Source organism: Ursus arctos, unplaced genomic scaffold (genome assembly GCF_023065955.2).
Source record: "Ursus arctos isolate Adak ecotype North America unplaced genomic scaffold, UrsArc2.0 scaffold_13, whole genome shotgun sequence".
Lineage (NCBI taxonomy): Eukaryota > Metazoa > Chordata > Mammalia > Carnivora > Ursidae > Ursus > Ursus arctos.
The window spans coordinates 48,075,225-48,098,868 of record NW_026622797.1 but is presented as its reverse complement, the minus strand read 5'-3'; the positions used below and the strand labels follow the sequence as shown (position 1 = coordinate 48,098,868).

The 23,644-nt window shown below is 45.7% G+C and overlaps 1 protein-coding gene across 4 annotated transcripts in view; it reads right to left on the bottom strand.

Moving 5' to 3' along the window:
* TRAF3IP2 (TRAF3 interacting protein 2) overlaps positions 1 to 20,036 on the bottom strand; it is a 39,947-nt gene extending 19,911 nt beyond the window's left edge. For 2 of the 4 annotated variants that reach the window (XM_057311142.1, XM_057311141.1), the window contains exons 1-2: positions 7,518 to 7,837; positions 5,871 to 6,707 (exon numbers count right to left, since the gene is read on the bottom strand). In XM_057311142.1, the coding sequence (XP_057167125.1) occupies positions 5,871 to 6,707; positions 7,518 to 7,776 (1,096 nt within the window). In that variant the 5' untranslated portion in view covers positions 7,777 to 7,837. Of the gene's footprint in view, positions 1 to 5,870; positions 6,708 to 7,517; positions 7,838 to 19,936 lie in introns of those variants that run through there. The other 2 variants (XM_044388814.3, XM_044388813.3) reach the window with 2 other exon arrangements.
* Between the last annotated feature and the right edge of the window lie 3,608 nt (positions 20,037 to 23,644).

Below are 23,644 nucleotides of genomic sequence, written 5' to 3'. Positions count from 1 at the left end.
TTGGTGCCTTCACTACACCAAGCCCCTTGCTTCCTTCACTTTCGTACCCTTCAGATTTCAGCTCAAGTGTGTCCTCTTAAAGAGGACATCCTATTAATGCTAACACCGTTTTTTCCTGCATAGCACTGAGACTTTGTTGTTTTGTTTGCTGATTTCTACTATCTGGCTCTCTAGGAGACTGTGAACGCCACGAGGACAGGACCACATGTGTTTTATTGCTGTATACCCAGTGTCTACCACAGGACTGGGGAAACATTTGTTGAATAAATTGATAAACGAATGGACTAGTTCCATTGCCAAGTCCCATTGACCTCCCTCCTTTCCTCCCCTCCCCTCTTCCATAAGACCATTAAAGATGGCCTTTCCAAGGCTTGCTATCACAAAGGCTGTACTCATGATTAGGGATGACTCCTTTCCCCCAGAGGCGGGGAACAGAACTTCTTTTTATTCATTCAACAAGTATTTGTTGAACCTCTATTGCTAGCCATGCAGTGAACGTAGATAAATAGGATACAGTTTCCTTGAGTAGCTCAAAATAGAGAGAGAAAAATCTGTGTGCCTGTGGGTGTCTGTTTTGAAACACAAACCCACACTCGTTAGTATGTGAGAAGGGGAGGCGTGCAAGTCGGCAGCCACCTACTTGGTAGACTTAAGAATTCCTGCCCAAAAATACCTCCCCCACTGACTTGTCCTCAGTGCCTAAAATTCCATCAAGAGAATTTATTCTGCAGGAGCTGGAGGATAGAAGGCGGTGGATGAGGGGACAGACAAGTGATTTGTGAACACGGTAACTCCTCAATTCTGAGGCAGGGTTAATCACAGAACAAAAATACAAATCTCGCACACTCATAAATGGGTGCCCAGGACTGTATGTTATTTATCAATCTTATGATCCTTTTGGCCTGGGTACACCCAGTCTTCACGTGACAAGCCTTTTACCACTTGGAATTTGTAAACCAAATCCTAAACGAGGTTTTCCACTTATCAGTCAAAACATTCAACATTTTTCTTCCTTATTAAGCATGGTATTACAAGAGTATGAGAGAGAAAATAAAATCTGATTTTCAAGTTGTCAAAAAGCATGATGATATAACGCAATCAGTTTGGCCAGGAAACAAAATGGCCAACATAAACTGTTACCGGAACCCCCACAGCTGTAAGCAGCTGTGGTTCCTGAAAGGCAGCTCCTTTCTTTATCATTTCTTCCATCTGGGTTATTCTTGCCTTACTTTTAATCGTGCATGCACTCCAGTGTACAAATAATCACTTTTTCAGGTTCCTATGAGCAATAGTAGGCATATGCCCACAGTTTTTTTTTTTTTCTATTTGGTCTTCTTGGTAGAGAAAGCAATCGTTTTTATGGTAAAATAAAGGCTTTTTAGACTTCATACATTCTTTTTTTTTTTTTTCCAAGTGATTTGCATCATGGGTTTTATTTGCTTGCACAGGCATGATCTCCATTCTGGTGACCTTCAGCAGAAGGATCCGGAGACAGTGAGAGGCCGGCTTCTCTGGGGGACTGGTCGGGGGTTGGGGAGAAAACTGGGTTTATTCTACTTCTATTTACTCTCTACTCATTTTCACCTGCTTTGCACTTTTTTTTTTTTTACATAAAAGGGGTGACCAGTAACCATTTCTCCTTTAACTTGCGAAGACAAAGATACGCCATTTGCATGGCGATCATTATTTATTTATATTTTCATTAACGGATGAGGAAGTAATGCTCTTGTAAAGCCAAGTAGAACCAGGTAGCCATGGTTTCCAAGTGCGCGAGCATCCCTTAGGTGAACAGCTCTTTTGAAGTGGTTTTGTTGGCAATTAAGTGCAGTTATAGTCCTGACATGAAACTAAGCATCCGTACACCTGCTCTGAATGCTTAAAATCTGTACCAGCAGGAGGGATCTGGAAGGGGAGGGACGCTCTACAGGACACGGCTGCAGGATCCATGGAAGTAATAACAACTAAGAACTGCTAGTTGGGGAGGGCTTCCGTTCCTGGTGCCTTCAGTGTATTATCTCATTGAATCTTCAGAGTGACCTTCCCGGGAGCCATTGGTGCCAGAGGCCTCATAAAGCTTCCAGGCTTGCAGTGCCCTGAGAGAAAACTTCAGCCCTGGGCTCCCCGGACCAGGCCAGCCCAACCCTGACCCTCTCCCCGATGATTAGATGCTTGGGGAGTCAAGGCCAGGGCCGAGAGAGGTGTGGGAAGAAGGCTGCTGTACGCTCTCATTTCTATGTATTCTTCTTTCTTCAACGTTTACTTATTTTTAATTATAAAAATAATGTTTGCTGTCACAAATTTAAGTGTATTACGTTAGAAGGAAAAGTCTCTCTCTCTCTTCTGAATTCCCTGCCCCCTCTGCCCCCCACGCCATGATCACTGGGAACAGTTCAGGCAATCCTTCCAGACTTTTCAATGTACGGTTTTTAAACACATAGCTTTTAAAACTAACACATACGGAATCAGCACTGCATCTTGCTTATCCACTTAATCTTTTTTTAATGTCAAAATGTGTATTTTATTCTACGTAACAACATCCTTGTTCCTGTGTTTTTATAGGCTTGTTTAGTGTTTCTATGGGATAGATCCTAAAAGTGTGACTGCTGGGCCAAGGAAGCACATTTAAAATTTTGATAAATAGTGAGATTGCCTTCCAGAAGGTTGTACCAATTGCCACTCCTGCCAAGAGCAGGGGGGAGTGTTCATTTTCCTGTAACCCCATAACAATGGATGGTGGCTGAGGGTTTTGTCCTTTTTGCACACCTAATGAGGAAAAGGGTAGCTTAAACAATTTTGCATATATACATTTTTCTTAAATTTAGTAATATTAAGCTTGGTTTCAAATGCTTACTGTTTGAATGTCTTCTGTGAATTAGCCCCTTCTCCTGTCCAAATTCTCTCCTGTCTTTCATCACCTCTCTCCCTCCCAGGACCCCCAGCGGCCTTCTCCTTTGCTTCAGGGGAAGGAAATAGTGTACTGAGGGAGGGCAGGACAGCTGAGGAGAGAAATCTCATCAGCAGGTATTAGAGACTAAAAGAGTCCCCAGTCAGGGGTGTTTGCATTTTAAAAGAGTCTGCCCAGAGGGGGCAATTTGCACTCCGCTCCAAAGACTGGACTGCTTGTGGTGTCATCTCAGGCTTCAACACAAAAAAATATTTGTAAGTGGGAAGATCTTTCTGAGATCCTCAAATCATACTGAGTTAATGCTTTCTTTGTCTATCACAATGAGGCTTTCTCCAGTCAGCTGATAAAGGCAACTGCCTGGGACTTAGGATCACAAAGCCCTTACTAAGTACTCACACTTCTACACATTAATCTAAGGAATTAATCAGAAATGCAGATAAAAACTTAACGTTCGTGATGTTTATCCTAGCATTGCTTATTGGATCAGAAACTGGAAACTCTTTACATTGCCCAGTAACAGAGACGAGCATAAAAACAATTTGGTAGATCCATCTGATTAAATACTATGCAGCACTTTTACATGATGCTGGGGAGCACTGAATGTAACCGGGAATTATTTTAACTTTACATTAAATATATATATATGTAAATATAAATATAAATATAAATATATATAAGTCAAAACCCCAATAAGGAATGATATTTAGGAGATGGAAATATGAATGGGACTTTTAGGCATATTTCAATTTTGTGAGCAAACATATATTGCTGTTATGATCAGAAAAATTATCTTTAAATGCAGATAGTAGAATGTTAAAAAGTAGTTGATCCTCACAGAATTATTCCCTTTTAACCTGGAAATCATCTAAACGCAACCCCGAGGCTGCCAAGGTTCACTCCTCAGTGATTCACACTTCAGGAACTCTGCCACCACACCCGTCCTATTGCTAGGCGGTTAGAGCAGGCAGCAGTCCACAACCCCAATCAGTGACTGCCCAACCTCCACAACTCAAGGTCCCAGGTTCAGGCCTCAGAGGCTCCTTCTGCCGGAGCCCTGCTGCTTCCATAGCTCCTGGCCTCACTCTTAACCTCACATTCATTCCTGTTTTTCTTCCAAACATCTTCCAAGCTCCTCTACGACTTAGCTCAAGTGTCCTTCTGGAAACCTCCCCAGATCAATGCGTCCTTCAGGCTCTGTTTCCTTGTGCTCTGCCTGTCAGAACACTTAATGTCAGTATGGCATCTACGCATGGACTCCTCGTGTCTATCTCTCCCTCCAGAATGTAAGCTTCCCTACATCGGGATAAAAATTTCTCTCCCTCCTTTTTTTAAAAAAAAACTAGAAATTACTCTTGCTCCATTCACTTTAGGAAGCTTTATACGAGGTGTACATGTACAAATGCATAAATTGTGATTGGTTACAACATTTTGGTTATTTCTAGAATTTATTTTGAAGCTAGGCATCAGGCCTTCGGTCAGACTCTGGTCTGACCATTTGAACTGCTTTTTGTTCCAGCATTTATTTGCTAAGAGAAATACTGTATCTCACAGCCCTGTTATTTTCCAGCCGCCTCAGCTGACACTTAACATCAAGAATTGTAATGGACCTTTTATCTCAATCTAAGACTTTAACACTTTCAGAAATGCTTACTGCACAGATACACAGTATTCACCTAGCCACTCCTTCAGAAATAATTTACTGAGAGTCTAGTACGTGCTGGTCACTGTGCTAAATGCTGGAGAATTGTGGATTATATTTTTATATATTTATATGGATTTATATATATATATATATATATATATATATATATATATATATATATATATATATATATATATATTATAATCCACCCCCTTTGCTGGGGCACCTGGGTGGCTCAGTCAGTTAAGCGCCTGACTCTTGATATTGGCTCAGAGCCATGAGTTCGAGCCTGGTGTCAGGCTCTGCACTGGGTGTGGATCCTGCTTAGATTCTCTCTCTTCCTCTGCCTCTGCCCCTCCCCCACCTTTGTGCACAGGCACACGTACTCTCTCTCTAAAAAAAACAAAATAAAATAAAAATGATATACTTTTGCTGATGTGCTGGAGGAAGAGGTAGACAAGTCCATGAGTAGAGGCCGTACTGATACTTGGTGTTCTGACAGGCAGAGCACAAGGAAACTGAGAGCGTGAAGGAAGGACTGATCTGAGGAGTTCTCCAGAGGGACCCTGGAGCTAAGTCTGACAAGGTGTATACGGTGATGATTATATAAGTCTGCAAACACTACGATTCATTGAATTGTACACTAAAGGGTAAAAGGCGAACTTCACAGTATGTAAATTAGATCGCAATAAAGCTGTTAAAAAAGAGATATAGAGCTCGGTTAAACGTGCCAGGAGGGGAAGAACATCCTGGAGAGAGAAGAGCAGGGCAGGCACTTGCAGGTGTGAAGCATTTAGCCAGGTTTGGGGGACTGCAGTCCTGGGGGGTGGCTCAAGTCTCCAAAGGGGTTGAAGCAACAGCATCACAGGAGCAACTCAATCTTCAGGTAACGGCCTGAACCCAGAGTTTTAAGAACATTCCAGGATTTCTGACTGAAGGCCCCCTTTCTTTGCCAAATCTAAGATGGGGAAGAAGCATGCAGAGAAGGAAGAACCCAGATGTCCAAGAATTAAGACCAAAAATATACCCTCGAAGTCATTTGGGTCATCTCCCCGCCTGTAGGCAGGTTTCAGTTAAACTAACCGAGACAGAAGAATCTGTTTTCTCTTAAAGTTTTATAGAGAAGTGGGTTCCAAGTGGGACTGGCTTTGGGCTAAGAAGCGGCATTCTTCTAGAGCTCCTGGCAAACCCAACCACGCACGGAAAGCCCCTGTACTGGGAAGCAGAGTGCCCTCCCTGCACTCTGACCAGTCTGTGCCGGTCTAGTGATGCCTGACACGAGGCCCTTGTTTACTTAGTTTCCCAGCCCAGAAGTTCACTTACATGGCACCTGGTGATAGGGACCTCCAGGACAATGGTAATGACAGTTCCACTGAGCATGTGGGGGCGGGTTGGGAGGCGGCATCTGTGCGCACACTGGGTACCTCTGAGGTTCAAACTGAGGGAACTCCCTGGACCTGAGCGGTCTGGGGAGGTCCTGGGGGTAACACACGGAGGTGAGGGGCAGGGGCCTTTCCAGCTGCCTGATGCCCAGGACGTCCTGGGGCTGGGAATCATAGCCCGTGTCTATTGTAGGCAGATCTGGAGCTGCTCGGTTCCTGTGGGGCCGGGGCTGTTGCACCGCCTCTTGGCTACTGCCCGAGGAGTCTGCTGAGGCATTAGGTAAACTTTGGTTTGATTTGTCTGAGTCATGGCCAGTGTCAGGAGAAGCTGCTGAAAGCTGAGATCCTAGCCATTGATTCCGTTTTTCCATAAACGAAAACTGATGCTCCGGAGGGAGGCCTCCAACCACAGACTCGGGCTCATGCTCACTGGCTGCGGAGGAGCCCGAGGGAAAATCTTTGCCGGGGTCTGGGTGTCTCCTCCAGAAGCTGTCTTCACTCTCCTCCAGGATTTTAGTGCGCAGGCAGGTGACCTGCTGGGACACGGGCCGTAGGTGATGTGAAAGTTTCAGGGGTGGCTGAGCCTGAGAGAATTCTCCTGAGGAACAGTGAGGGGTTCTGGGCGCAGACAAGCTGTTGGGTGCCATGTTCTCTAGATTCAGAGCAGGTGGTTCCGATTCCTCTTCCAGGGAATAGTCTGGGATTGGTTTCAGTAACTGACTTGGGTATGGTTCTGATTCATCAACCTCCACAGGAATGCTTCGGTTCATTCTAGTTTCTGGAACAAGAGAAAACATGCCACAGCCTAAGAAGACAGATCATTTCTTGGAGTCCCTGCTTTATGACCTTAAGGGACCTCGTTCAAGATGTGGTTTCAATTAACAGCAGTGTGACACCAACGTGCTTCAAAGCCCCAGTCCCATAAAGTTGTTGACTTATTCTCTAGGCAAAAGCTCTAATGCTTATTAAGGTATTTTTATATGGAAGGCGATTCAAAGGATGTGACTGGACAGTCATGTGGTAGACGGCACAACGGGAGAGCAGACGAAAAGCAACAACTAAGTGCTGAGGAAAGAGAAATTATCACGTGGGCCACTTTGTGTGTGCGTGTAAATGTGTAAGACACGTGCTCAGGATGCACAAGACTTCGGCATGTTGGTTGCCTTTGAGGATGTGTTAAGTAGGGAGAGAGTTTTCACCTTTTAAACTTTAAAAACTTTGCTGTGTGGCTATTGCCTAATCACACACACACACACACACACACACACACAATTTTTAAAAAAAGAAAAAGAAGAAATCCTGAGTTTTTAAAAAGCACTGAAAAAAGGTCATAGTGACATTTCCCACTTAACAGCTACAGATTGTTTGCAGGACTTAATTCCGTCTGGCACTATGCCTGCAGTTAAGGTAGCCCTGACCAGCTGGTTTGTGACTACTAGCGGAACTAGAAAGGCTGGCGAAAGTGCCTTTAGCCCACAGTCCGGTTCTACCTATAAAAACAGAACTCTTAATCAACATGGTTCTACCTATAAAAACAGAACTCTTAATCAACATGACAAACTGAGAGAGAAAATTAGCCTCCCCTTACCATGAGTTTGGTTGAGATGATCCCCCAGGATACCTAAGCTCCAGGGGAAGTCAGGAGGCAGGCAGGGAGTAAAGAGTGGAGGAGTGACTGAAGGCCTGTGGAAAGCCCCAGAGCAGGTGGAGCAGGAGGGAGACAGTGAACATGACACCCCGGAGGCTGTTCCATGCGGGCCTTGTCCATAAATACCAGAGAACATGGGTGGAGCTGCTGGTGGGGGATTTTTAATGCATATTCTGGGTCCATGTAGAATTTCAACCATAAACCTTTACCGAGGGCTTGCTGCGCCTAAAATCCTGATGTACATCCATTATTGTTTTAGGACAAGCTTTGAAAAATATGAACTCACCTCTTGAGCCCTGTACCCAACCCAATGGCAACCTGACAGCATGCATTTTAAGATGCTCCCCTCTGAGCAGAGGGGGGACCAGCAATTTCCTACCAAATTTATTTTCATGGCCTGTAGACAGAGACCTCCAACAGCCCCCCCTCCGCCAATTGAGCACTAACCACTTCTCTCCCCCTCGCTTGGTGACAAGCTTACCCATCTGCTGCAAACAACCTTTGTACTGTTTTCTGGCACAAAAGATAACTCTTTTAGTTTCTAATTCCTGGCTGGCCCTCCCTCCCTGCCTCAGGCTCCCCCCTCTCCTGGCTGTCTCCCTTCTAAGCAGCTGTCTAGGTGGTGGGTGCCCCTGGCTCCTGGACTCTGCAAAAAAGAGACCTCATCACCTACATTGATCAGACTTTGTAAAAATGAACAGGAACCTACTGCAAACACAAATATTTCAGCAAATAGCTGAAATAATAAATAATTATTTTTGAATGCTTACCATTGTTTTCCTCCCTTTTTTACAATGTGTCTATAGCTATGAAATTGCATATGCCATACAACATGCTCTTCAGCTGGTCGGGAAACAGAAGTATTTTCTGGAAGGGCTGGCCGAGTGTTGTGTAATCTCCTGTGAGCATCTGCGGGCCCACAGCTGAACGGGAGGGCAAAGAGATGAACCAAGCAAGTCGCCCAGCGAAAGGACTGAACCCTGTTGACTATTTCTTGTTCTGTGACTCATGTTCATTGCCCACACCTCAGGTGCCCCTGTTGACATTCTCCCCGGGGTTTTAAATACCTCACAAGTATTTCCCTAAAAACTTGCAAATTCTCTTCTAGCTGAGGAGCCTTCAGGGGCTTGGTGGAAGCTCATGAAAACCGTGACAAGTGGTTGGGGCGCCTGGGTGGCACAGCAGTTAAGCGTCTGCCTTCGGCTCAGGGCGTGATCCCGGCGTTATGGGATCGAGCCCCGCATCAGGCTCCTCCGCTATGAGCCTGCTTCTTCCTCTCCCACTCCCCCTGCTTGTGTTCCCTCTCTCGCTGGCTGTCTCTATCTCTCTCGAATAAATAAATAAAATCTTAAACAAAACAAAACAAACAAAACAAAAACGTGACAAGTGGGGTCATCTCACATTACTGAAAACCTAAGGTCTATCTTGCAGCGGGAATTCTACGGTTAAAACTGCAGTGAAAACGAACAAATGGCCCCTTGAATAGTAGGAAGGATGCCGTGGTAATGAACAGCCACTAAGGAAAGCTGTGGGATTAGTAATCCGTAAAAGACAAAACAGACCCCAGTGTTTTATACGTGTCACTATCAAATATTCAAACAGCAAATAACTACTGAACCCTACTATGTGTCCAACTCTGTGCTGTGTATCCTCCTTCTGAGGCATGAGCTGAATCAACATTTTTTTTATAACAGGTAATACCTACAAGTGATAGAAAATTCAGGAGTTCAAAGGATATATAGGAATGGTAATCAAAAGTATTTCTAAAGACTTAGAAAGCATTATTCCTACCCATATGTTGCTTGTGGTCCAAATCAAGAGAGAAAACTAACGTAGGAAATCAAAGGCCCTACCTCAGGGCCTTTGCACTTGTTATTCCTTCTCTGAACACTCTTCCCCCCATATCTGCATGGCTTGCTTCCTTTCTCCTTTAGGTCTTTACTCAGCTGCCACTTTCTCAGTGAGGTCGCCCTGGTCGTCCTCTCTAAAATAGTTACATGCCCTTCTCACTCCCTGTATCTCTTCCCTGCTTTACCATCCTCTTCAGCAATTATCACCATCTTATATACTATAAAATATATATTATAAATACAAATATCTAATACATCCCTTGTTTGTTTATTGTTTCTCTCTTCCCCCAGAATTTAAACTTCATGAGGGTCTGATTTTTGTCTGTTGGTCTCATGGCTATATTCTCATCACCTAGAGCTGTACCTGGCACATAAATATTTGTTGAATGAATAAATGATTGATGCCTGCTTTGGAGAGGGTACAGATCTGTGTAGCTGGAAGGATCACTGACAGTGAGAATGTCAAGCTCCAAGGTGGGTAGCAAGGAGCATTTGGTGGGCCCAAGTACTCAGAGTTCTTAAAATTATACCACATGGAGGGGCGCCCAGGTGGCTCAGTCAGTTAAGCATCTGCCTCTTGATTTTAGCTCAGTTCATGAGATCGAGCTCCATATAGGGCTCCACACTGCATGTGGAGCCTGCTTAGGATTTTCTCTCTTCATTTCCCTCTGCACCCCTCCACACCTGTCTCTTAAAACAAAACAAAACAAAACAAAACAAAACAAAACAAAACTAGGGGCGCCTGGGTGGCTCAGTCAGTTAAGCATCTGCCTTCAGCTCGGGTCACAATCCAGGGTCCTGGGATCAAGCCCCTTGTTGTCTGGCTCCTTGCTCAGCAGGGAGTCTGATTCTCCCTCTCCCTCTGCCCCTCCCCCTGTTCATGCTCTCTCCCTCTCAAATAAATAAATAAAATCTTTTAAAAAAATTATACTATATGGGGACTCTTCCCCCTTCCTTTCTTGCTTCTTCTCAAATATTTATTAAATGCTCACTGAGTGTCAGGTGCCAAGGTGAGCCTGGGCCATGCCTTAGAAGTCCCAGCCACAGGCAGAGTTGACCACGACCCTCACTTGCAGAATAAAGGTGATTCTACCACCCAGTGTAATAGGAACATCTGCTATTCTGTTCCAGACAGGGATCTGGTCTGTTCATGCATCCTGAGGGCTTTACCCAAAACAGTACAGGGTAGGCATGCCTATGCTACCATGTGGGCCCCTCCGAGTCCTAGACCCTTACCAGAACTGGCAGAACAAACCCCGCCTTCCTCCCCCAACCCCACGGTGTCACAGAGAACAACTACACACAAATGACACATCAGAGGGTCATGGGCAGATGAGTGGGTTGTGTTGGAAATGGCACTTTTATTTTTGGTCTTTAATGTTAATATTGTAAAAATATTACACTTTAAAAAAAAATCACTCAATGTCTCACCACTCCTAATATTTCCATTTTTCCCTGTTTTATTGCAGGGCTTCTCCACATGATGCCCACATGGTCATAATGCTGGCATGGCCTGGGCTCTAGTCCCTAACAGGGGGTGGCACCTGCATCGAAGTGGAAAAACCCTGTTTCCTACTGTTGCCCTAGAGAGAAGGCTCTGGGTCTACTGGGGGCCAGAAGGGCTGCCATCCAGGACCCTGTGAGCCCCAGTGCCGGCAGTGTCCTGGACAGTCTGTGGCTCCCCAGCATCCTGCCCCGCTCAGGAAGCCGGGGGGGGGGGGGGGGGGGGGGGAAGCTGGGGCCTGTCAGGCCCGACAGGCAGCGGCCCTGTCTACCTCATCTCAGGGCGAATTCCTGGGGGAGGGAGAGGAGGCTGAGGGAACTCAACTCAAGGGAGTCTCTGGCTCAGAATCTCTTTTTGGGGCTCACGATACAGGTGCTCAGGCCCCCCTACCTAGAGATTCTGAGGTGAGGTCAGGGCTTCTCTGTATTTTTGTTTAAGTCCCACAGGCAGACAGGTTCTCTCATTCTTTACCAAGAGAATGTAATCTGTGCAATTTGGCAGGAACTGTCAGAATTGTTAAGGCTCATGCCCTTTGACCTGGTCGTTCCACTTCCAAGAATCTCCTCGACAGGGGTATGTGCCTACCGTGTGAAACAAAGAGGCTCTGAAGATGGCCAGTGCAGCCTTGTTCGTAATGGCAAAGACCAGAAACAGCCCACACGTCAGAAAGGTTCTGATTTTTAAAACTGTAGTCCGGCCACACGATGACTTTTCTGCGACTTTTTAGAAACGACTGAGGAAGTGCTGTGTGAACTGATGAGGAACTACCTCCAAGACTTATCTGTGAAGTTAGAAAAAGGGAAGAGCAGAGAGCGAGCCGAGTAAGCTACCCCTTGTACAACCTAAGATTGCGTATGCGCACGCCGTCTCGGCAGAAATCTGGAACAGCGGTCACCTCTGGAAAGGGAACCGGGTGGCTCAGAGAAGAGCGGCAGGAGGGAGACCTGCTTTTTGGAGCATTTTATACCTTCTCTATCTACTTAATTCTAAAAAAAAAAAAGAAAAGGAACAGCTCCAGAGTGCTTCTGCTGTGCACCGCGATGAAGAACCAGTGCGAAGGAAGGAGGCACTCCTGAAACCGCTCCAGGGAAAGAACACTCCCTTAAAATACAAAAGGACACTCAGCAGAGGGTGAGAACATTTGCCTGGGGTGGGAATGCGTTGGCACAAGCCGGAACAGAGGGCTCGTCCGGAGCTATCACGACCAGGCTGAAGCAGTTGTGCGTGCTGGGGAGTCTGGTTCTTACTCACTCTGAGTCGACCCAAGAGACAGGAACTTTCCTTCTCTTGAATCTTATTGCCCTTTGGACCGTGAGCAGTGGTTCTAGCTCTTGGATTCTGACCACACCTTGCTTCAAATCGGTCAGTGTTTCTCTGTCCCAGTTTCTTGTTTTGGGCTGCCTTTCTGTCTCCTCCAGCCTGAAACGTCTCTCTGAGTATACCCACTCTACCTTGAGCAGCCCGATTTGGTGGATCAGATCTTACCCACAGGGCAGGAGTTCTGACATCCTATGTGACGATGCTCCCTGGTGTCCCGTTCACAGAATTCCCCAGCCCCTCCCCCCTCTTCCTGCACACAGCTCTCAGTCAATCCCCCTGAGCCGCCTCCAACTCTTTGCTCATATCTGTTCCCAGCAACCTTTTTCTCCCCCAGCACATCCTGCCTTGAATTCTTTGTTTTCTTGAAACAGAGCCTATGAAGCCTTCCCGACACTATCTTTCTGATCTCATAGTTCCTCAAAAACCTTCTTTTCCTTCCATCATTCCCACCTCCCTTTCTGCATGTCCTTTACACCCCACCCTGACCTGTGTGGCAAACACGTCTCTGTCAGGGCACACATGAAGAGATCTAATGTCCACGTTCACAGTGAACTGCGGCTTCTGCTTTCCAGATGGGCTTCCCCTGAATCAACACACAGTTCTAGGATGTAGGAAAATATGCAGTATTTAAATGCACCAGCTCTAGGTTCAAACTCCCTACATTTTAATTCTTTCTCTGCCAGCTACATGATTAGATGTGTGACCTTGAGAAAATTACTTTACTTCTCGGGTGCTCATTTTTCTAATACGTAAAATGGGGGAAATAACATTTGCTTTACAGGTACATTGTGGGGATAAAAGAAGATATAAATAAAATGCTGATTGTAGGGGTGCCTGGGTGGCTCAGTCATGATCTTGGGGTCATGAGATCGAGCCCCGCAATGGGCTCCGTGCTTGGAGGGGAGTCAGCTTGAGAGTCTCTCCCTCTGTCCCTCCCCCCACTCACGCTTGCTCTCTCTCTCTCTCATAAATAAATAAATAAATCTTTTAAAAAAATGTTTACTATAGGGCCTGGCCCATATCAAGCTCTCAAAAAACAAAACCCATCTTGTTATTATTAGTTTTTTAAAGATTTTATTTATTTATTTGAGAGAGAAAGAGAGCATGAGTAGAGGGGAGGGACAAAGGGAGAGGGAGAAGCAGACTCCCAGCTGAGCAACGAGCCCAACATGGGGCTTGATCCCAGGACCCTGAGATCATGACCTGAGCTGAAGGCAGACGCTTAACTGACTGAGCCACCCAGACACCCCATCATCTTGTTATTATTTTTACAGTGACTTGGCTTTAGAACTTTCTGCTACTCTATGTTCACTGGTTTTATACCTGAATGTTAATGCTATTATATGAACCTAATGAATGGAGACTATGTCTTTTTAACCAACATGTGTGTTTCTGGACACACTGTCTCTTGTCTTAAAACAAGCTGGGCCACAGACTGGTATGTGCTCTCACTTTCCCATTTCTCTTTCACAGAGGCTTGGATACATTAAGTAGCTTTTCCAAAGTCACAGCCGAGTCTAGCCTATAGATCTTCCATTAAACCACAAAGATCAGAGGCTTGGCAAACTTTCTCTGTAAAGGTCCAGATAGTAAATAGTTCATGTGTTATGGACCACATATGGTCTCTGTCTCACACTGTTTTTTAAAATGTTTTTAAACAACACTTTAAAAATATAAGAACCATTCTTAGCAGTATGCTGTAGTAAAATCAGACCATGGGCCACATTTGGTCCAAGGATTATACTTTACCAACCGCTGATACAGACCATACTGACAAATCGAAATATAAAGAAACCTTCCCCTTAGGGCGCCTGGGTGGCTCAGTCGGTTAAACATCTGACTCTTGGCTCAGGTCATGGTCTCAGGGTCGTGAGATTGAGCCCCACATTTGGGCTCAGCGCTGGCATGGAGCCTGCTTAAGATTCTCTTCCTCTGCTCCCCACCCCCCACTTGCATGTTCTCTTTCTATCTCTAAAAAAAAAAAAAAAAAAGAAAGAAAGAAAAGAAACCTTCCCCTTTATTAGTAATTGTTAATGTTTATTGAATGTTTCATATGTGTCAAATATTGCTCCAAATGCTTTACATAGATTAACTTATTTCATCCTCACGGCTACCCTATTTGGTGAATACTATTGTCAATCTCATCTAAGAGATGGGGAAACTGAGGCACAGGGAGGTTAAGGAACTTTCCCAAGATCACATGGTCAGTAAGTAGCATAGACAGGATTCAAATCCAAGCAGTTCAGCACCAGAACCGGCTCACTTAACAATCTGTTTGTTGGCTGGGAGCCCTGACTTGTACAGCTACTTGAAGGGAGGAGGGAGGAAGGGGCCTGGAGGAGCTGAGTAACCCCTAGAAGCTTCTGGAATGAATATGTTTCGGAACCATTCACCTTGAAGCTAAGGAGGCGTGGATACAGGCCACCTGTGTTTTATAAAGGATTACCAGGCGGGAAAACTGTGGTGGCTTTCCTTCATGCCATTACAATAGAGGACACGGATGAGACTGCAGAGGCATCTTGATTTGAGAAAAGCACTTGATTGGATCTCATTAAATTTTAATCATAAACTGAATTCAAAATAAATTGAAAACTGGTTGACAGAGCACAAACAAAGGGTGATGATAAATGGTGATGCATCTAGAGAGGGGATATCTTCCAGGGGACGCCTCTGAGGCAAGGACGGATGGGATTTAATGAAGGTGTTATGTCCCTGGAAGAAGACAAATAGCACAGCAAGAAACAGAGGAAGGGCAGAAGCGAGCAGCCTGAGTAATTAACAAACCACATTACCAGCTCCTAAATAATCAAGGCTTGTTCTTCACCAACTGCTTGGATTTTTTTTTAAAAGAATTCTTTGGGTCAACAATAGAGTTGAAGAGGCCTAGAGACACACAACATGAATATTTCAGGTGGACATAATAAATAAATATATACATTTACAGCTAGAAAGATCCTCAGATCCAATGTGGATCAGATACTTTCAATTACAGATTCTCAAGGTCTTACTTCATTCCTCAGGGAGTAATTTTTTAAAAAAATAAATTGAAAGTCTAAAAGTCACGTATTAAAAATCTTTACTCATTAATGTCCTTTGTTTACTGCCCAAATGCATGCAAACTTTCACAATGTTGGTTTGCTCAGTGGAAGCAAACAGTGGAAGTGAACTGTTTGGCTCCAGTTCAAATTCCAGTGAATAAATACTTCCAAGTTTACTTGCAGAATTTCCCAGACAGAGAAGTTCTTCCATTTGGTTTGCCAGAGGACTGGAAGCAGTGGTGAGCCCAGGAGACAAGGGAGCATTTACTGGCCCTTACTCATTCCCTGCACAGTACGACTCACTTCAGGCTGAAGGCAGCACAGCATGACCTGACCTGATTTGAAGTTCTCTCTGGAACTCCTCTGAGCTTCTAAACAAGGAGACCATGGGCTAATGGAAATGGACCAGTTCTGCTCTGTAGTTAGCTGGGGATAAATATTTGGAGAACAACCTCAAACCAGCCCAGGTTTCTGTTCGTTTCGTTTCAGATAAGGTTTCTCTGAGCACATATCTGTGATTCTTAATTTCAGTCCAAGCCCCAGGGTGAAGGAGAAGGGGCAGAAAGGAAAAATAGGAGAGAAAGAGGAAGGGATATTAAACAAGAAAGGAGAATGGAACAGGAGAGACACAAAGAAAGTGGGGAAACCTTGAAGGACATTTAAAAAAATGTGCCCTTTATTGGTGTAGGAGAGAGATTTATTTAAATTGTGATTTTTATGTATTACTGGGTATGAGAAGGGGCAGCTGGAAGGAAAGGGAAAGAATAAATACAGGTGAAGGCAATAGTGTTGTAGGTCAGCTGGTGAGCCAGGAAGACCCTAGACAGACCACACAGAGCAGGAAGGCAGATCAGAGATGGGAGGGAGGTCCAGTGACCCTGGGAGGGGAAGAAGGAAAAACACTGGGACCCCCCAGAGCAGGAAAACAATGAGGCAGAAAAAAGCCAAGTTTCCCTCATCACTGAGGGACCTGCCAAGACCCCAGCCAGCCGTGGTCTTCAGGGTGGAAGGAAGGGGGACACGCGGGCTGGGGGAGGCCCTGGCAGTTCCATCACCCCCAAACGGCTCCACTTTAGCTGCCTCATCAGCTAAAGCCAAACTGGCACACCTCCACGGGTCACCCGACAGACGAAAGCCCCCCACCTCCTCAGCCAGTTTACAACTAGCAGCCCCGCCTGGGTTGCGTCTATACACGCGTGTACGCGCGCTCACACACGCCCACGCCCGCGCAGAACCACCCTTGCTACCAGGCATCGAAGCACGTGTGGGCTAGTAAGGGCCTGCTGGTGACGGGATCCAAAGAATGTCGGGGGGAGAAGGGACAGCTGGGGTTTCATGAACTAAAAATATCTTGGTGACAAGGCACTGAGAAGAAACCGGAGAGGCCCAGGGGGAGAGCTTCTTGATTCCAATCCTCAGATGCTTTCTCACGGAAGGACGGCAGGATTGTTTTGATAAGGAAATGTGATCAAACATTAGGGGTCATTTCACTGGATCTGAAAGGAATTTAAAGTTTAATGTGCCTCATCTGTGCCCCTTCTCCTCCCCCCAAACAGTCGCCTGCAATTCTTACAAGTTTTTATGGTCTAATCTAAAATTGCCTGCCGTAGAAAAATGGTTGAATTCAGGGTATTTCTGAGCTTTTGATTCTGTGCTGTGTAAAACAGATTTCATTTAGACAAATTACCCACATAATCTGCCTTTTTGAATGCCTGGTGAAGAATGCCTTCAAATATGACTGCCTTCTCCTCCTGTTTTCAGAGCATTTGAAAGTCACTAACTCCTTAATCCTGGGAGAAACAGGCTTAAACGTTTTCTGTCTTTGCACCCTCCAAAAGTGAGTATCCCCGAGTTAGGAATCTTCTCCCCGACATGTTGGTTCATTGGCCTGACTGCACTCCTAGTCAGCTCACCCCACACAGCGAGCAGAGCAGTCACCGCAGCATTTCATGACCTCCATCATGAAATGACTTGGAGTTTGCAACACCAGATTAAGAATGACTGTGGGTGGTCTTTCTGGGTAAAAGCTAGGCTGGCAGCCGGGCAGCAGAGAGCCTCATTTCAGATAATGGTGATTCGTTATTTGAAAATAGAATGGGTAAGTCATCACAGTTGAAACATCTTGAAATTTCTGTCCTCTCATCCCCGGGTGGGGGACGGGGGGAGCCATCTAAGAACGTGACAGTGACTATACTAGGGCCTTTCCACAGAAACAATTTAGCAATACTTAAAGCCCTGAGTCAGCCCATCCCAGTCAGCCAGGTCTTGCTGGAACTGAACTGACAAAAAATTATTGCCCAAAAGAAATAGTAATAATAATAATAGTAATAGTAATAAAGTAGTGGTTTGGAAAAGGTTAAGGATTCTGGTCTGCCATCTAATGTGTCCAATCACAGTCATCACCCTTACATGGCATCAGGATGTGCTGCAGGGCTGCCTTCCACCTCCCATTAAAGCCCCCCCCCCCCCCCCACACACACACCCTCACAGTGATTGGTCTAGCCCAGGAGTCGTTTTCAGCTCCAGCTAAGTCAGTAACGCAGCCTTCTGGAGCCAGGCTGGTCTGCCAGTTCTCTGGCCTGCCTTGACTCTGTGGGCAAGTTCACAGGACAGTTCTTCCTGGGGAACCCAAATGAGACATGAACTAATTCAAGAAACCCCCTGTTTTATGTAGCAAGAGCCAATAAAAATGCCTAAATTCCGGGCAGCCCTCACACAGAGCCACGTGGCCTCCCAGCCAACCCCAGTCTTTGGCCCTGAAAGCTGCTTTTACCTTGTGCATTGAGAGCAGGTGAGCGAAACAGAAATCAAAGCTGCTTTTGTGGAAAGAGCTTGAGCACCTATGAAGCGTTTGATACTATACGGGGTGCTAGGGGGTAGAAAAGGATTAAGAAACAAAATCCTTTTCCTCAAGGAACTAACCATCTAGTAGTAAGAGGTAAATTAATATATTTGAATAGTCAGTAAACAAAACAAATCTTCCAAGACCACCCAGTATGGCTACCCCTCTGGGACTCCCATTATTTTGTTAGAAGGGAATTCAGACAAAATCATGTTAGTTCATCCCCCACACACATTTTATTGATGAAGAAATCCAGGCCTAGGGAAACCAAAGTGAATTGCCTAAGTCACAGAACCAGCATGGAGTGGAGTGAGGACTTGAAACCAAGTTTCTTGTCCTCTTTTTAATTATTTATTTGGTCTCCCCGCCCCCCCCCCCCCCCCCGCCCCGGTCCATTAAAAAAAAATTCCCCTCTTCTAAGAGATCATCTTGATCTTGAAAGTCACATGAAGCTTGATTAGCTGTTGAGATCAAGTAACAGCATTTCTCCCACTGTTTTCAGTGCCAGTAAGTGTCCGGGCTGCTTGGGAGGGGCGGGGGGGGCACAGAGTGGAGCTGAACTTCCTGGCCCAAGGATGTGGGGTTGATCTTTTCCCTGCGTGAGACAAGGATCAAGGAAACTGGGAATTTTCCTTCCATCTTTGCCACTGACGTGTCCCGGGGCTAGAAGCCAATTCCTTAATTTTTGCCATCCCCGGCTCCCACCTCGGAGAAGTGGGGCTGGATTCTTAACCAAAACTTGTGGGGACACTAAGTACTCAAACAAATGGTTCCCAGGCAGCTCCGGAAAAAACACACCCGTGTGCGCCCCCTCCGTTCCTCAAAGGGTTAATCTCACTCAGCTCGCCTGTCTGAAATACTAAACCACCAGCACTTTCTCACCGCCAGAAACTTAAGTGTCATTTTCTCAGCCCAAGCCGGTACACGAACACGTTAAAGGTGGGGAGTGGAAGGTGGGGGGGGAGGGGGAAGGAAGGCAGAACTCCTTCAGTAAAGGAGAAAACAGTGTTTTGGAAAATGGGTCAGCGGCTAGAAAGTAAGGCGAGGCAGGCGACAGCTCCGAACAACTTACCTTAGCACCACCAAGGACAGACAGACCGGCCGACAGGGTGGTCGTGTTCTCTCCTTCTCACACTCCACCTTGGGTGGCTCCCGCCTCCCTCCTCCCTCTCCAGGCCCAGGTAAGCAGTAGAACAGGCTCTGAAGCAGGAAGTGGAAGTTGTATGCAAATTTCTACAGAGGCTAGGAAGCCTCCGCTGAAAAATCTCCCTGTGGGCAGTGAATCAACAGCCGAGAAGTCACTTTATTTCTTAAAACAGAAACCTCCTTCATTCCCTAGAAAAGGCCACTGACTGACCAATTAGGGTGCATTTTTGTTTCCACCACCCAGCTAAGTAACTGTGGAGGAATGTCCACACAGCCCCGGATCTCAGTGCTACGGCAGCTCCCTAGCCTTAGCTCGAGAGGGTGCCTGGGGAGGGGACTGAACTTGGGTGTTAAGATTGGTTATTCATTAGCAGCTCCGACGACGACGGAGGAGATTGGGGGCAGATAGTGGGGTGGAGTATGAAGCAGGAGCTTCTTACTATCTCTAGAGGCTTAAAACATCAGCATTTGCTGCCTTTCACCGTGAGGGAGGGCTCACTGCCCACTCCACGTGTGTGCACATGTGTGCGCACACACACCCTGCCCATCAACAGGCATGAAAAAGTGACTCGTTTTAGGAAACACACACACACACACACACACACACACATGCACGCACACACACGGGTGCATGCTCGAACACATATGCTCATACTCACTGTCCTCCTCTGGCTGCATTTTTCACAACCTCAAATTTATTTCTTCTCATTTCTTCTCCTTGTTTAATCAGCAGCCTACAGAAGTTATGGTCAAAGTAGACGCTGGAGACAGGATGACCAGGGCAGCAGAGTGTGATGAGAGCTGTGGCCGCTACAGCTCTGGAGTCAGAGGGATGTGGGTGTGAACTGAGTGATGGCACTGGCCGGCGGGGCACCACAGCTAGGTGCCTGGGCAGGCACATTGTGCTCCACGTGCTGGCCTTGCCTACCCATTGAAGACGCCCAAGGGTCAGCCTGCGCAGCTAGCCATCTCTCTTTGCCGGGGACAGACCCTGGAGCATCCCCACCCAGACTGCCCGGTTCTGCTCAAGTAGGTCACATGAAGTGGGTCACTCTGCATTCTGCAAGCAGAGGAAACACAGCTTGTTTTGAAAATAACATCTACAGGTTGTAGAAGTTTGGTATATCCTTGTAAAGGAATACTATGCAGCTGTGAAAAATCATAACTATGCATGTATGCATTTCTACATTCTAACATGGAAAAGTGGCTCTGGGATATTATTTATTGAGAAACATGATCTCATTTGACAATATATATGCCAGATAAACACACGTATATACATATATAGATTTCTGTTTGTTCACTGCTGGTTGGCACCTGAGACGCTGCCCAGAACATAGAAGGCAATCGCTCTTTATCTGTCAAATGAAGAAATCATAAATGTCTGGGAAAATGCATGCAACTGTTAAATCGTTGTCCCCTCCAGGGGATGAGATTGAGGGGAATGAGTGAGAATGGAGGACTTTTATACTACTTGCACATATGGGCTGTTTGAGTCTTTTTTCCACAAGCATATTTTTTAAAAGTAGTATTTATTACCCTGGCCTTGAAGTTTCTGCCTCAAAATTATTATAATAATAATCTTTTTTAGTTTAGGGAAATGTAGTATTCTCTGTGCAGCAGCTAGTATCAAGATACTTGGAGAACAGAGAAGAAAAGAATGTCAAGGGGAGGAAACAAGGAGAGCCAAGAAAAGGGGCGGGGTGAAAATCGTTTTCGTTTCTCTTGGGTCCCTTAAATGGATTGGGAAAACCCTGGAAGATGCTTCTGTCAAGTACTACCTTTGGAATACAACCCATCAAGAAGAACAGGGAGGGTCTTCTTTTCCATTTCTCCTCCCAACTGTTTCCCCAGATGGGAGGCCTGAGGGCCCTGTCGGAAGATAACCAGGTGCTAAAGTGCTGCTTTTCATTGCTGTTAGCTGGGTCTTCCTCCTGTCTCCATTTATCCTGAACAGAAGGGCAGGCACCTAGAGGAATAAGTTAATGGTTCCTACCTAGGGCCTTTGCTGGGGCCCTTACTGAAAAGCAGCCGGAGGAAGTAAACTGTTTAGAGAGTGTGTTCTGAATAGGAGAGAGTCCTGTCTGAATGTGCCGTAGGCAACTACAGAGAAATGTGGATGCAGGGGAAGTGTCAGGGAGTCTGGGAAATGAGCACCTCTGTCCCCTAGGAGTCCCCACTGGTGTTTTCAGACTAACGTGTACACCCTCACAGGAGAGGGACACTTCACCAAGAACTACCATACTCTACCTGTCAGCACATTTAACCCTCCAGCAGTCCCAAGAAAGCCATTTACTGTCATTCCCACTTGGCCTCTGGGGAAGCCAAGGTTCAGAAATATTGACTAACTTCTCCATGCTTACACAGCTAGTCTGTGGAAGAGGATTCCAGGACTATCTCACCTCTAGGTGGATATTACTTCTTGTCCCTTCTTGCCCTGTTGTGCTCTGTTCTTCCTACATGCTCGGGTGCACACAGGTAACTTGCTTCCTTTGCACAACTCTTGGCAGCACTCAAGAAGGAAAAAAGGTGTAGACGATAAAGGGGTGGCACTGAGACTGCCAGTCATATGGTGCTGTGTGTGTGTACACGGTGCTGGCTGCTGGGGACATAATAGGCAGAGTAGCCAAGATGTGGGGCAGCCCTCTCCCCTCCAGCTGAAGGTCTAGGAGGGGAGGATTCACGTTTGCCAGCTTCTAGAGTTGCTCCGTATTCTCGCAAAAGACATCATTAGATGAAAGTCAGCTCTTCCTACCTCTGTAAACCAAACAAAACAAGGCCATTTGGACCTGATGTTCAGACTCTCTCCATTCTACAGTATTAATCCATGAAAAGAAAGGAAAAATGGAAAGACTTACTCCTTGGACAAGCCTTGATTTTCCATTTTTAAATGGTATGATTTCAAATGCTGAAAGGGCAGAGTGAAATTATGGCACAGAAGGAATTTTCCTGAGAATGGCCCTTGTTCAGAGGGTCCCCCGTGCTCACACACAGCTGGCTAACAGCTCTGCGGCTTGGCTGTTGAGACAATGGCAGGACGAAAAGAAACACACAGGCTCCCAGGGTCTAGTCCTGCTCTTCTGGGTATTCCAGTCCTCAAACCTTTAGTGAGTGTTCACCTTATTCCAGACATACACTAGGTGCCAGGCATGCAAACTGAAAGATTCTCTACATGTTCTTGTGTGTCTTTCAGAAGCAGAGACTGTGTAAGTTACATTTAATAATTAGAATGGTTACAAGAAGAAGGATGAGGAGGAGGAGGAGGAGGAGGAGGAGGAGGAGGAGGAGGAGAGAAATTAAGTGTTGGCGAGGATGTGGAGCAAAGGGAATTCTCGCACACTTTTGGTGGGAATGTTAAGTGGTGCGGCCACTCTGGAAAACAATATGGTGGTTCCTCAAAAAAACAAAAACCAAAAAAACAATTGCCATATGATCTAGCAATTTCATTTCTGGGTATATACCCAAAATAATTTTTTTAATACCCAAAAGAATTAAAAACAGAGTCTTGAAGAGATATTTGTCATCCACGTTCATAAAAGCATTATTCACAATTGCCAAAAGGTGGAAACAACACAACGGTCCATCAGTGGATGAGTCGATAAGCAAAGTGTGATCTACCCATACAATATAATACTATTCAGCCTTAAAAGGAAGGAAATTCTGACACAGCTACAACACAGCTGTACCTGGAAGACATTATGTTGAGTGACATAAGCCAGTCATAAAAGGACAAATACTATGTAATTCCCCTTATATAGGCTACTTGGAATAGTCAGATCCATAGGGATAGAAATTGGAATGGTGGTTGCTAGGGGCTGAGCAGAGGGAGGAATGGGGAGTCATTCTTTCATGCATACAGACTTTCAGTTTTGTAAGATGAAAAGCGTTCTAGAGATAGGTGGTGGGGATGGCTGTGCCAAAATGTGAATGTACTCAATGCCACTGAACTGTGCGCTGAAAAATGGCTATGATGGTAGATGGTATCTTACGTGCATTTCACCATGATAAAATAGAAAATAAATAAAATAAAAATCCCCAAAGCAGTCCTGCACAATAGGTTTTATTCATCTCATTTTCCAGGTGAGGAAAGGAAGGTGCAGAGAAGTTAAGTAGCTTGCGAGGGCTACACAGCTCGGTTTCAAAGCAGAGCGGACTCTTGAAGAAGGCCATGCTGCCCCCCGGCACCGCGCTGCCTGGTACCTGCTGGGGGACCAAGGATGCCACACATATGCAGAAGCCACATGGATCCATCTCTTCTCTGTGCCCTTTTCTTTCTCTAGACTATCCTTCTAACACTGCCTTTCCTAGTGTCCTTATTCTTTCCGCTGCCTTCCCCTCATCAAAAGGTGCTCTCAGGAAAAAAACCT